Source organism: Crotalus tigris, unplaced genomic scaffold (genome assembly GCF_016545835.1).
Source record: "Crotalus tigris isolate CLP2741 ecotype Arizona unplaced genomic scaffold, ASM1654583v1 scf7180000018403.257466, whole genome shotgun sequence".
In the NCBI taxonomy this organism is placed as follows: Eukaryota; Metazoa; Chordata; class Lepidosauria; order Squamata; family Viperidae; genus Crotalus; species Crotalus tigris.
Genome location: NW_024096986.1, coordinates 225,933 through 239,913, shown reverse-complemented (window position 1 = coordinate 239,913; position 13,981 = coordinate 225,933). Strand labels below are relative to the sequence as shown.

The window sequence follows — 13,981 nt, the reverse complement described above, 5'->3', positions numbered from 1 at the left end:
ATGGCGAATTGGTCAATGCCGATGGTGTTCAAGTGATGCTCCAGTTGTTTTGGGATTGCACCCAAGGAGCCTATGACTATTGGTACTACCCTTGCTTGTTACTATTATTATTATTATTATTATTATTATTATTATGAGACTGGACAGCCATTGGTCGGAAATGGTGTAGGTTTTCCTGCCTGAGCAGAGGGTTGGAGTAGATGACCTCCAAAGTCCCTTCCAACATCATCATCATTATCATTATTATTATTATTATTATTATTATTATTATTATTATTATTATTATTATGGGAGAGTGTTAATTGTGAATACACACAGATGGCCTCTCTCTCTTTGGCCACTTACTTGCAGAGTCCTGGGTGGAGGGTCAGGAAAGGACAGCAAGGACAACACCCAACGTCCGAAACCCACCCGAGAGCAAAACGATACCTTTAGGGAACACCAACGTGTGTAGCTCCTTCTGCTCTCTCCCTTCTTATCTGCAAAGTGCCAGACTTCCCGGGTGCAGTCTTTCTCTTACGGGCGTCAGCTTTGCGGGACGGGCGGCTTCTGCAATTACACAGAATAAATACAAGGATTGCTTGTCATTGGGGGGGGGGTCTTCCCTCATTTAGAGGGGTTCCTCTCTATTCGGCTGCGTAAACACGTAAAACTGAACAGGCACCGTCTGGTTTCCTGTGTTGCTTCAACCAGCAAAACCTCAGAACCGGCCTATCAGCGTGAGCAGGGGAACAGAGTGGGAAGGGACCCCAGAGGTCATCCAGTCCAACCCCCTGCTCAAGCAGGAGACCCTTCCAGAATCATAAGAGAACAGAGTGGGAAGGGACCCCGGAGGTCATCCAGTCCAACCCCCTGCTCGAGGAGAAGACCCTTCCAGAATCATAAGAGGAACAGAGCTGGAAGGGACCCCGGAGGTCATCTAGCCCAACCCCCTGCTCGAGCAGGAGACCCTTAGAAAATAGTAGAAAGACAGAGCCGGAAGGGACCTCCCTTCCAACTCTTGTTATTCTCTGTTTCTGTAAAGGGTCTCCCTGGTCAAGCAGGGGGCTGGACTAGATGACCTCCGAGGTCCCTTCCGCTCTTGTTATTCTGTGATTCTCTCAGGGTCTCTGGCTGGAGCAGGGGGCTGGACTAGATGACCTCCGAGGTCCCTTCCAACTCTTGTTGTTCTTTGATTCTGTCAGGGTCTCCGGCTGGAGCAGGGGGCTGGGCTAGATGACCTCCGAGGTCCCTTCCAACTCTTGTTATTCGCTGATTCTCTCAGGGTCTCCGGCTGGAGCAGGGGGCTGGGCTAGTTGACCTCCGAGGTCCCTTCCAATTCTTGTGATTCTGTGACTCTGTCGGGGTCTCCTGCTCGAGCGGGGGGGGGTCGGTCTGGATGACCTCCGAGGCTCCTTCCCGCTCCGTTCCGATGGAAAGGCTGCTGGGGGGGAGGCGGGGAGGGGGAGGGGCGCCCTGCAAAGCAAAGAGCAGAGGAAGCGAGCCTGGTTTTTGCACCGGGGGGGGGCTCTTCTTTTCGATCACGTGATTTCCAGGCAGCGCCGCCGCCGAGAGACTTTCGCTTTCGTCCGCTCTTTGGCTCTCCCCTTACACGGAGCGACAGAGCTGGAAGGGGCCTCGGAGGTCATCCAGTCCAACCCCTGGCTCGAGCAGGTGACCCTGACAGAATCCTAGAAGGAGAGTTGGAAGGGTCCCCGGAGGTCATCTAGCCCAACCGCCTGCTCGAGCAGTAGAAAACAACAGAGTGACAGAGCTGGAGGGGACCTCGGAGGTCATCTAGTCCAACCCGCTATTCAGAGGCGGCTTCTTTCCCGGGAGGGGAGGGGGAGGGAGGGAGGGGAGGGGAGGGGGTCGGCCTCCAGTTAAGGGGGGGAGAGAGGTGGGTAAGGGTCGCCGATGGGGCGGAGAGACTGGGGGAGGGGAGGGGCGCTCTGGGGAGAAAAAGCGGAGTCTTCCAAGAAGAGTCTGGACCGCCTTTTGTCCGGAATCTCCAGCTCGAGCCGGGGGGGGTCGACTAGATGACCTCTACGATCCCTTCCAACTGTTATTTTGCCGGTCTCTAAGAGTCGCCTGCTCTAGCAGGGGGGGTGGACTAAATGACCTCCGAGGTGCCTCCCTACTCTCTTATTTTGTATTTTGCTGCTTCAGCCGGGGGCTAGACTAGATGACCTCCAAGATCCCTCCCAACGCTGTCCCTCTATGATTCTGTCAGGGTCTCCTGCTCGAGTAGCGGGGCTGGACTGGATGACCTCCGACGTCCCTTCCTACTCGCCTATTTTGTAAGGGTCTCCCTGCTTGAGCAAACGGTTGGACTAGATGACCTCCGAGGTCCCTTCCCACTCCATTATTCGATGACTCTGTACGGGTCTCCTGCTCAAGCAGGGGGCTCGACTAGAAGAGCTCTAAGAGACCTTCCAACTGTCATTTTGCGGTTCTGTAACGGTGTCCTGCTCTAGCGGGGGGGTGGACTAGATGACCTCCGAGGTGCCCTCCTACTCTCTTATTTCGTGAGGGTCTCCTGCTGGAGCCGGGGGATGGACCAGATGACCTCCAAGGTCCCTTCCAGCTGTGTAATTCTCTAAGAGACCTTCCAACTGTTATTTTGCCATTCGGTAACGTTGTCCTGCTCTAGCGGGGGTGGGGGGGTGGGGGTGGACTAGATGACCTCCGAGGTGCCCTCCTACTCTCTCATGTCGTGAGGGTCTCCTGCTGGAGCCGGGGGTTGGACCAGATGACCTCCAAGGTCCCTTCCAGCCGTGCAATTCTCTGAGGGTCTCCTGCTCGAGCAGGGGGTTGGGCTGGATGACCTCCAAGGTCCCTTCCAGCTCTGTTCCGATGGAAAGGCTGCTGGGAGGAGGCGGGGGGGGGGAAGGGGAGAAGGGGGGGAGGCGACCCAGCCCGAAGCGGCCGTTGTGCGATTAATAAACCCGGAGGAAAAAATAGCCCGTTTCCTGTGGCTGGTCGGGGGGGAGCGGGAGGGGGGAGGAGGGGGTCGTTCTGGCTCTCGCTTTCCTTTCGATCACGTGATTTCCAGGCAGCGCCGCCGCCCGGAGACTTTCGCTTTCCTCCGCTATTCAGATGCAGCTTCCTTCCCGAGGGGGGGAGGGAGGGAGGGGAGGGGCGGGGCCTCCAGTTAGGGGGGAGGGAGAGAGGTGGGGAAGGGTCGCAGCTGGGGTGGCCCAAAGGCAAGGGGGAGACTTGCGGGGGGGGTGGGCGGGCTCCGAGGAGAAAAAGAGGAGGCTTTCAATCTGAGTCCGGAACCGCCGTTTGTGCGGAAATCTCCCGCTGGAGCCGGGGGTTGGACTAGAAGACCTCCAGGGTCCCTTCCAGCTCTGCCTTTCTAGGATTCTATCTGGGTCTCCTGCTCGATCGGACTGTTGGACTAGATAGCCTCCGAGGTCCCTTCTGTAACTCATTCTAGGATTCTGCGAGGGTCTCCTGCTGGAGCAGGGGGTTGGACTAGATGACCTCCGAGGTCCCTTCTGTAACTTATTCTAGGATTCTGCGAGGGTCCCCTGCTGGAGCAGGGCGTTGGACTAGATGGCCTCCGAGGTCCCTTCCAACTGTCCTAGGATTCTGTCTCCTGCTCCATCAGGGGGTTGGACTAGATGACCTCCGAGGTCCCTTCTGTAACTCAATGTATGATTCTGCGAGGGTCCTCTGCTGGAGCAGGGGGTTGGAGTAGATGGCCTCCGAGGTCCCTTCTGTAACTCATTCTAGGATTCTGGGAGGGTCTCCTGCTGGAGCAGGGGGTTGGACTAGATGGCCTCCGAGGTCCCTTCTGTAACTCAATGTACGATTCTGCGAGGGTCCTCTGCTGGAGCAGGGGGTTGGACTAGATGACCTCCGAGGTCCCTTCTGTAACTCAGTCTAGGATTCTGGGAGGGTCCCCTGCTGCAGCAGGGGGTTGGACTAGATGACCTCCGAGGTCCCTTCTGTAAGTCATTCTGTGATTCTGCGAGGGTCTCCTGCTGGAGCAGGGGTTTGGACTAGATGGCCTCTGAGGTCCCTTCTGTAAGTCATTCTGTGATTTTGCGAGGGTCCCCTGCTGCAGCAGGGGGTTGGACTAGATGGCCTCCGAGGTCCCTTCTGTAACTCATTCTGTGATTCTGCGAGGGTCTCCTGCTGGAGCAGGGGGTTGGACTAGATGGCCTCCGAGGTCCCTTCTGTAACTCAGTCTAGGATTCTGCGAGGGTCCCCTGCTGGAGCAGGGGGTTGGACTAGATGACCTCCGAGGTCCCATTCAACTGTCCTAGGATTCTGTCCGGGTCCCCTGCTGGAGCAGGGGGTTGGACTAGATGGCCTCCGAGGTCCCTTCTGTAAGTCATTCTGTGATTCTGCGAGGGTCTCCTGCTCCAGCAGGGGGTTGGACTAGGATCGTCGACCACGACCGGAAGCCTGGGAGCCCTCCCTCCCTCCCTAACTCCCTCCCTCCCCTGCTGGCCAGCTGCCAATCAACGTCTTCGGAGCGATCGCCGGGTGGATCCCGGAGCAGGAAGCCAAAAGGGAAAGCGAGGCACAGCGAAGAGGGGATGGGAAGACACACACACACACACACACACACACACACACACACACACACACACAGCCTTGTCCCTCCCGCGCCCAGGTGGGGTCCGGACAAGATCCCAGGTGGGTGGCTGCGTTTGACGCCCCCGGTTGCTTCCTGGGATCCACCGGCGGCTCAGCTGGAAGATCCGAAGATCTCTCCGCCTTTCGGGCGGCCGTGGAGCTCTTCTCCGGCCTGGCGGGGCTGCCTGCTTGGGATCCCAGATCCAGACTTCCCTCGGGATCTGCTTCCCGGCCCTCCCTGTCGGGGGATCTCCCCCCTCCCGCTGAGGTTCCCCTTTCCCCGTGGTCAAGGATCCACCCGCCGTTCAAAGGGCGAGGAGATCCGGCCGAGAGGCGGCCCGGGAGAGCAGCGGATCCAGCCGCCGAAGGGGATCAATCGGATCCCTCCGTCCAGGTGAGACGCCCTCCCCTCCCCAGAAGCGCCAAGAGGGGGCCTGGCTGGGGCAGGAGAAGTGGGCGAAAGGCGAAGGGCTCTTCCGAGGGCATCCAGTCGGTCCTCGTTTCTGGGAGAGCCCCCCCGCCCAACGGGTGGGTGGGAGAGCCGAGACCCTCGTGTTAGGGGAGGGAAAGGGAGGGGAGAGGCTGTCAGAGGGGGAGGGGGGGAGGGAGGGAGGGGGCTCAACGGGTGGAGCTGGATAGCCGAGATCCTAAGGCGGGGAAGCGGAGGGCTGAATCCCTCGGGATCCCCTCCCTCCGTCTCTGCAAAGGAAGGCCGAGGAAGGAGGGGGAGGGAGAGGGAGGGGGCTTCCCAACAGGTGGGGGCACAGAAGCACCTCTCTTCTCTTCTCTTCTCTTATTCTCTTCTCTTCTCTCCTCTTCTCTTCCATATTTTCTATTCTATTCTATTCTATTCTATTCTTCTCTCCTCTTCTCTTCTCTCCTCTTCTCTTCTCTTCTCTTCTATATTCTTCATTCCATTCCATTTTCCATTCTCTCTTCTCTTCTCTTCTCTTCCATATTTTCTATTCTATTCTATTCTATTCAATTTTCTATTCTATTCTGTTCTATTCTATTCTATTCTATTCTATTCTATTCTATTTTATTCTTCTATTCTATTATTCTACTCCATTCCATTCAATTTTCTATTCTATTCTGTTCTATTCTACTCTATTCTTCTCTTCTTCTCTTCTCTTCTCTTCCATATTTTCTATTCTATTCTATTCTATTCAATTTTCTATTCTATTCTGTTCTATTCTATTCTATTCTATTCTATTTTATTCTTCTATTCTATTATTCTACTCCATTCCATTCAATTTTCTATTCTATTCTGTTCTATTCTACTCTATTCTTCTCCTCTTCTCTTCTCTTCCATATTTTCTATTCTATTCTATTCTATTCTATTCTATTTTATTCTTCTATTCTATTATTCTACTCCATTCCATTCAATTTTCTATTCTATTCTGTTCTATTCTACTCTATTCTTCTCTTCTTCTCTTCTCTTCTCTTCCATATTTTCTATTCTATTCTACTCCATTCCATTCAATTTTCTATTCTGTTCTATTCTATTCTATTCTATTCTATTCTATTCTATTCTATTCTATTATTCTACTCCATTCCATTCAATTTTCTATTCTATTCTATTCTATTCTATTCTATTCTATTCTATTCTATTCTTTTCTATTCTATTCTATTCTATTCTTCTATTCTATTATTCTACTCCATTCCATTCAATTTTCTATTCTATTCTATTCTGTTCTATTCTTCTATTCTATTATTCTACTCCATTCCATTCAATTTTCTATTCTATTCTATTCTATTCTACTCTATTCTTCTCTTCTTCTCTTCTCTTCTCTTCCATATTTTCTATTCTGTTCTGTTCTGTTCTATTCTATTCTATTCTATTCTATTCTATTCTATTCTATTCTATTCTATTCTATTCTATTCTATTCTATTGTATTCTATTCTACTCCATTCTATTCAATTTTCTATTCTGTTCTATTCTATTCTATTCTATTCTATTCTATTCTATTCTATTCTTCTATTCTATTCTTCTACTCCATTCCATTCAATTTTCTATTCTATTCTATTCTATTCTATTCTATTCTATTCTATTCTATTCTATTCTATTCTATTCTATTCTATTCTAATTCTATTCTTCTACTCCATTCTATTCAATTTTCTATTCTATTCTATTATTCTACTCTATTCTATTCTATTGTTCTATTCTAATTCTATTATTCTACTCCATTCTATTCAATTTTCTATTCTGTTCTGTTCTATTCTATTCTATTCCATTCCATATTTTCTATTCTATTCTATTGTTCTGTTCTATTCTCTTAATTTTCTATTCTATTATATTCCTTTTCTATATTCTATTCTATTCTATTCTTCATTCCTCTATTCTATTCTAGACAGTCACTTGTCTGAGACGGTATAGGACCTAGTTTCTCCTGCTCGAGCGGGGAGGCTGGACTAGATGACCTCCAAGGTCCCTTCCGGCTCTATTCTACTCTACCTCTGCCCAGCCCAGAAACTTCTGCCGCCTTTGGGGGTCTGCGCGGGATGCCGGAGGAAGGCGTCCCTCTCCCCCAAACTCTCGACAGGGCTGGTCTGGGCAAGAAGGACGGGGGGTCCTCGGCTTACCGGCCATAACTGAGGCCCAAGTTTACATTGCTAAGGGAGAAATTGGTCAAGGGAGGCTGCCCAATTGGATGACGTTTGAGGCCGCGGTCACGAAAGGGCGTGTCGTAAGACGAGGACTTCCTGGGGAATCGCTGTATGGTTGCGAGAGAGGGGAACACTCCTGGAGGAGGGAGGGAGGGGGTCTGGGAAAGGGGTCCAGAAAAGGGGTCCAGGAAAGGAGTCAAGGAAGAGGGTCTGGGAAAAGGATCAAGGAAGAGAGTCCAGGAAGAGGGTCCACAAAAGGTTTCCAGAAAGGGGGTCCAGGAAGAGGGTCTGGGAAAGGGCTCCAGGAAGAATGTCCCGGAATGTCCCAATAAAGGGGTCAAGGATGGGGGTCCAGGAAGAGAGTCCAGGAAGGGGGTCCGGGAAGGGGTGCAAACTGTCTCCTAGGACAGTTCACTGGGGTGTCACCCAGTCTCCCGCGTCCCCCAGCCGGTTCGGGAACAGGACGACTCGGCCTCAAGGGCCGGGGGGGAGGGGGGGACCCTCTTTGGCCCCCCCCCCAATTCCCGCCTGTGTCTTCTAGGGGGGAACCTCCGAGCGAGACAGCCTCTCCTTGGGCTCATCCTCTTTCGCTGTTCACGCAGCAACCCCCGAGATTGGCGCTGTGCGACTTGTCCAGAAATGGCTGGAAGCTTCCGAGGTAAAGTCTTGGGCCCGGGGGGGGTGGCGGGGGGGTGGGATGGGGTAGGGGCGGGCACAGGGTGCGATGGCCGTACGCTGCCGACCGAGTCACCGTCTTCTTTCTTCTCCCCTTTGGGGTTGCAGGGCCTGATCAGAGGATCGTCCTGGTGGGCAGCACCGGAAGTGGGAAAAGCGCGACGGGAAACACCATCCTGGGAAGCAACGTCTTTGAGTCTAGGTGGTGTTATAGGTCACCAACAAAGACTTGCCAAAGGGAGGAGAGCCTGTGGAATGGCCGGAAGGTGGTGGTGGTGGATACGCCGGGCTTTTTCGACCCTGGGGTTCCAGAGTCCCAAACTGTGACGGAGCTCGTGAAGTCTATGAAGTTTTGCACCCCGGGTCCCCACGCTATTCTGTGCGTCCTGCGTCCTGGCTGTTGGACGCAGGAGGAGAAGGAGAGGCTTCAGCTGGTCAAAGAGGTGTTCGGTCGCAAAGGCAAGAATTACCTGATCCTTTTGTTCACCCGCAAGGAGGACCTGGAAGGGGAGACGCTGGAGGAGTTCATATCCCAGAGAGACGTCGCGCTTCGGGAACTGGTGGCCCACTGTGGGCACCGCTGCCTGGCCTTCAACAACAAGGCCAAAGGAGAAGAACGGGAGGCTCAGGTGGCCGAACTGATGCGGATGATCGATCAGCTCGTGTACAAGAACGGGGATGCGACTTGCTACACGGAGGACATGCTGACGGCGGACATAAACCACTTCAAAGAAAGGCGTGGCCTCTCCTCGTGTCGTCTCCTCTAACGGACGCCGAAAAGCCTCTCTGCTCCAAGGCGGTAGCCCTGTCCAAGGCCACAACCCTGCATTTCCCCCCCTTTTAGTTGCAACCCAGCCCTCGCCAGGAGACCTCCGAAGAACCCCAAAGTCCGAGATGGGTGGCGGAGTCACCCTGAGCCGATTCCTTCTCCGGAGAACCCACTTCCTCCCCTCAGATGACAGGAGTTTCTTCCAAGGGCAGAGGAAGATCCCGCCCCCTCCCCATATCAACTAGCCAGCCCCCCCAGCCGAATTTGCTCCCAGCCTGCACCCCTGTCCCTTTAGAAGCACAGACTCTTTGGGGCTTCCCCGTCGGTCCGTCCGTTGAGGTCGAGCAGGACAGGAAACCGCCGAGACGAAAAATATTATGAATTATAAGTCGCAGAATCTTGACAACGTCTCCCGTTCGCTCCGGCTGGTGCCGAAGACCATCAAGGCAAGGAGAGCCTTGAGGTTTTTTCTCACTTTTCTCGTTTTCCTGAGCGGAATCTCTGTTTTTGGAACGGTTGCCTGGCATCTTCCTTCCTTCCTTCCTTCCTTCCTTCCTTCCTTCCTTCCTTCCTTCCTTCCTTCCTTCCTTCCTTCCTTCCTTCTTTCCTTCCTTCCTTCCATCCTTCCATCTTTCCTTCCTTCCTTCCTTCCTTCCTTCCTTCCTTCCTTCCTTCCTTCCTTCCTTCCTTCCTTCCTTCCTTCCTTCTTTCCTTCCTTCCATCCTTCCTTCCTTCCTTCCTTCCTTCCTTCCTTCCTTCCTTCTTTCCTTCCTTCCATCCTTCCTTCCTTCCTTCCTTCCTTCCTTCCTTCCTTCCTTCCTTCCTTCCTTCCTTCCTTCCTTCCTTCCTTCCTGCCTTCCATGGGCCGACATGGACTCACTGGGAGGGCACTTCTGTTTCAACCAAAGCTCCAATTAAATCTCCTCCTTGCTTAGGAAAGAGGCTGTGTGTGGTTTGTTTGACTTTGGAGGAGGGGTGGGTGGGGTGAAGAGCGAGCTGGGAAAAGAAGAGAGTTGGGAAGGGACCCTGGAGGTCATCCAGCCCAACCCCCCTGCTCCGATGACCAGCCATTCTACATTTAGGTTCTACATTTGGGCGAGAAAAACCAAATGCACAGGTATAGTGTAGGGCGGGGGGTGTGTGTGTCAAACTCAATTTCATGGAGGGCCGCATCAGCATTGCGGTTGCCCTTGGGGGGGCCGGGTGGGTGCAGCTTACTGGGTGGGTGTGCATGGAGTGGGCGTGGCCTACTGGGTGGGCGGGGCCAACTCCACATCGTTCGCGTCAAGGGTGCCTGTGGGGGGCCTGGGCAGGAGTGGGACAGATCTGGGGGTCTCTGGCAGAAGAGGGTGGGGGGTCCGGGGCAAGCGCCAAGGCACGGTCCATTTCTTCGTCCCTCGCAAAGGGTGACCCCTGCCCAGCATGCACCCAGGGGGCGGGGCCCACACGGCAGGGGGCGGTCCCTTGCTTGTTTCCGGGATGGCTTTGCAGGCCACATGAAACCACTTCACGGGCTGCATCCGGCCCCCGGATGCCTCGTGTTTGACGTGTCTGGTATGGGGGTTCCTTGCTCAAGAGTTGCAACTGGGAGAGGGACCTCGGAGTCCTAGTGGACAATCCCTTAAATAGGAGCCAGCCGTGGGCTGCAGCTGCCAAAAAGGCCAACCCAGTGCTGGGCTGCGTCAACAGAGGGATAGAATCAAGATCAGGCGAAGGGTTACTACCACTTTACAAGGCCTTGGTAAGGCCAGCCTTGGAATCCGGCATCCAGTTTTGGTCCCCGCGATGTCAAAAAGATGCCGAGACTCTAGAAAGAGTGCAGAGAAGAGCAACAAAGATGATTAGGGGACTGGAGGCTAAAACATATAAGGAACGGTTGCTGGAATTGGGTCTGTCTAGTTTAATGAAGAGAAGGACGAGGGGGGACAGGATAGCAGTCTTCCAGTATCTCAGGGGCTGCCATAAAGAAGAGGCAGTCAAGCTATTCTCCAAAGCGCCTGAAGGCAGGACAAGAAGCAACGGATGGAAACTCAGCAAGGAGAGAAGCAACTTAGAACTAAGGAGAAACTTCCTGACAGTGAGAACAATTACCCCGTGGAACAACCTGCCTCCAGAAGCGGTGGATGCTCCAACACTGGAAGTTTTGAAGAAGAGACTGGACAGCCATTTGTCCGAAACGGTGTAGGGTTTCCTGCCTGAGCAGGGGGTTGGACTACATGACCTCCAAGGTCCCTTCCAACTTTATTATTATTATTATTATTATTATTATTATTATTATTATTATTATTATTATTATTATTATGGATCATCGCACAGTCAGCCAGATGTTCAGACTGGATTTGGCATTTTGTCTACCTATCGAGTCCTTCCCCAGGACCTGGGATAGGCAGATGTGGATGTTTGATGGTATTACAGGTATCGTCGCAGGATGGCAGCAGTTCCTAATAAGGCCGCCTTTTGCAATTGACTAATAGCAAATTTGTCAATGCCAATGGTGTTCAAGTGGTGCTCCAGTTGTTTTGGGATTGCACCCAAGGCGCCTATGACTATTGGTACTACCCTTGCTTGCTTTTGCCACAGTCTTTCTATTTCTATTTGTAGGTCTTTGTATTTTGTGATCTTCTCCAGCTCTTTCTCGTCATCCACTATCCAGACTTTTTTGTCTTTCTTATCGACAATTGTTAAGTCTGGGGTGTTATGTTGCAGGTGCTTGTCTGTTTGAATTCTGAAGTCCCAGAGCAGTTTAATTTTATCATTTTCTATGACTTTCTCTATTTTATGATCCCACCGGTTTTTGCTTACAGGCAAATGATATTTTTTGCAGATCTTCCAATGCACCATTGTTGCTACTTTGTCATGCCGCTGCTTGTACTCAGTCTATGATGATGAGGATGAGGATGATGATGATGAAGAAGAAGAAGAGATTGGACAGTCATTTGTCTGAAATGGTGTAGGGATTCCTGCCGGAGCAGAGGACTGGACTAGATGACCTCCAAGGTCCCTTCCAACTTTATTATTATTATTATTATTATTATTATTATTATTATTATTATTATTATGTGTTAATTGTGAATACACACAGTTGGCCTCTCTCTCTTTGACCACTTACTTGCAGAGTCCTGGGTGGAGGGTCAGGAAAGGACAGCAAGGACAACACCCAACGTCCGAAACCCACCCGAGAACAAAACGATACCTTTAGGGAACACCAACGTGTGTAGCTCCTTCTGCTCTCTCCCTTCTTATCTGCAAAGTGCCAGACTTCCCGGATGCAATCTTTCTCTTACAGGCGTCAGCTTTGCGGGACGGGTGGCTTCTGTAATTACACAGAATAAATACAAGGATTGCTTATCATTGGGGGGGGGGTCTTCCCTCATTTAGAGGGGGTCCGTCTCTGTTCGGCTGCATAAACACGTAAAACTTAACAGGCACCTTCTGGTTTCCTGTGTTGCTTCAACCAGCAAAACCTCAGAACCGGTCTATCAGCGCGAGCAGGGGAACAGAGTGGGAAGGGACCCCAGAGGTCATCCAGTCCAACCCCCTGCTCGAGCAGGAGACCCTTCCAGAATCATAAGAGAACAGAGTGGGAAGGGACCCTGGAGGTCATCCAGTCCAACCCCCTGCTCGAGGAGAAGACCCTTCCAGACTCATAAGAGGAACAGAGCTGGAAGGGACCCCGGAGGTCATCTAGCCCAACCCCCTGCTCGAGCAGGAGACCCTTAGAAAATAGTAGAAAGACAGAGCCGGAAGGGACCTCCCTTCCAACTCTTGTTATTCTCTGTTTCTGTACAGGGTCTCCCTGGTCAAGCAGGGGGCTGGACTAGATGACCTCCGAGGTCCCTTCCGCTCTTGTTATTCTGTGATTCTCTCAGGGTCTCTGGCTGGAGCAGGGGGCTGGACTAGATGACCTCTGAGGTCCCTTCCAACTCTTGTTGTTCTTTGATTCTGTCAGGGTCTCCGGCTGGAGCAGGGGGCTGGGCTAGATGACCTCCGAGGTCCCTTCCAACTCTTGTTATTCTCTGATTCTCTCAGGGTCTCCGGCTGGAGCAGGGGGCTGGGCTAGTTGACCTCCGAGGTCCCTTCCAATTCTTGTGATTCTGTGACTCTGTCGGGGTCTCCTGCTCGAGCGGGGGGGGGGGTCGGTCTGGATGACCTCCGAGGCTCCTTCCCGCTCCGTTCCGATGGAAAGGCTGCTGGGGGGGAGGCGGGGAGGGGGAGGGGCGCCCTGCAAAGCAAAGAGCAGAGGAAGCGAGCCTGGTTTTTGCACCGGGGGGGGGGGCTCTTCTTTTCGATCACGTGATTTCCAGGCAGCGCCGCCGCCGAGAGACTTTCGCTTTCGTCCGCTCTTTGGCTCTCCCCTTACACGGAGCGACAGAGCTGGAAGGGGCCTCGGAGGTCATCCAGTCCAACCCCTGGCTCGAGCAGGTGACCCTGACAGAATCCTAGAAGGAGAGTTGGAAGGGTCCCTGGAGGTCATCTAGCCCGACCCCCTGGCTCGAGCAGGAGACCCTTAGAAAACAGTAGAGCCAGAGAGCTGGAAGGGGCCTCGGAGGTCATCCAGTCCAACCCCCGGCTCGAGCAGGTGACCCTGACAGAATCGTAGAAGGAGAGTTGGAAGGGTCCCTGGAGGTCATCTAGCCCAACCGCCTGCTCGAGCAGTAGAAAACAACAGAGTCACAGAGCTGGAAGGGACCTCGGAGGTCATCTAGTCCAACCCGCTATTCAGAGGCGGCTTCTTTCCCGGGAGGGGAGGGGGAGGGAGGGAGGGGAGGGGGCCGGCCTCCAGTTAAGGGGGGGAGAGAGGTGGGGAAGGGTCGCCGATGGGGCGGAGAGACTGGGGGAGGGGAGGGGCGCTCTGGGGAGAAAAAGCGGAGTCTTCCAAGAAGAGTCTGGACCGCTTTTTGTCCGGAATCTCCAGCTCGAGCCGGGGGGGGATCGACTAGATGACCTCTACGATCCCTTCCAACTGTTATTTTGCCGGTCTCTAAGAGTCGCCTGCTCTAGCAGGGGGGGTGGACTAAATGACCTCCGAGGTGCCTCCCTACTCTCTTATTTTGTATTTTGCTGCTTCAGCCGGGGGCTGGACTAGATGACCTCCAAGATCCCTCCCAACGCTGTCCCTCTATGATTCTGTCAGGGTCTCCTGCTCGAGTAGCCGGGCTGGACTGGATGACCTCCGACGTGCCTTTCTACTCGCTTATTTTGTAAGGGTCTCCCTGCTTGAGCAAACGGCTGGACTAGATGACCTCCGAGGTCCCTTCCCACTCCATTATTCGATGACTCTGTACGGGTCTCCTGCTCAAGCAAGGGGCTCGACTAGAAGAGCTCTAAGAGACCTTCCAACTGTTATTTTGCCGTTCT

At 52.9% G+C, this 13,981-nt stretch overlaps 1 protein-coding gene across 2 annotated transcripts; it reads left to right on the top strand.

Annotated features, from left to right (window-relative positions):
• The first annotated feature begins 4,516 nt into the window (after nt 1-4,516).
• LOC120311962 (GTPase IMAP family member 9-like) lies at nt 4,517-9,159 on the top strand. Of its 2 annotated transcripts, none has more exons than XM_039352087.1 (3): nt 4,517-4,966; nt 7,782-7,837; nt 7,963-9,159. In XM_039352087.1, exons 1-3 carry the CDS (start codon nt 4,533-4,535, stop codon nt 8,619-8,621), a joined length of 1,149 nt encoding a protein of 382 aa, XP_039208021.1. In that variant the 5' UTR covers nt 4,517-4,532; the 3' UTR covers nt 8,622-9,159. The 2 variants fall into 2 exon arrangements, with proteins under 2 accessions (XP_039208021.1, XP_039208022.1); XM_039352088.1 differs by having other exon boundaries at nt 4,520-4,966; nt 7,721-7,837.
• Nucleotides 9,160-13,981: the final 4,822 nt, after the last annotated feature.

What these genes read in the sequence shown, in the direction of transcription:
- LOC120311962 (XM_039352087.1), top strand. Translation starts at nt 4,533, where the DNA reads ATGGGAAGACACACACACACACACACACACACACACACACACACACAC. An exon ending in AATCGGATCCCTCCGTCCAG is followed by an intron (nt 4,967 to 7,781) that starts GTGAGACGCCCT and finishes CTGTTCACGCAG; the next exon opens with CAACCCCCGAGATTGGCGCT. An exon ending in AATGGCTGGAAGCTTCCGAG is followed by an intron (nt 7,838 to 7,962) that starts GTAAAGTCTTGG and finishes TTGGGGTTGCAG; the next exon opens with GGCCTGATCAGAGGATCGTC.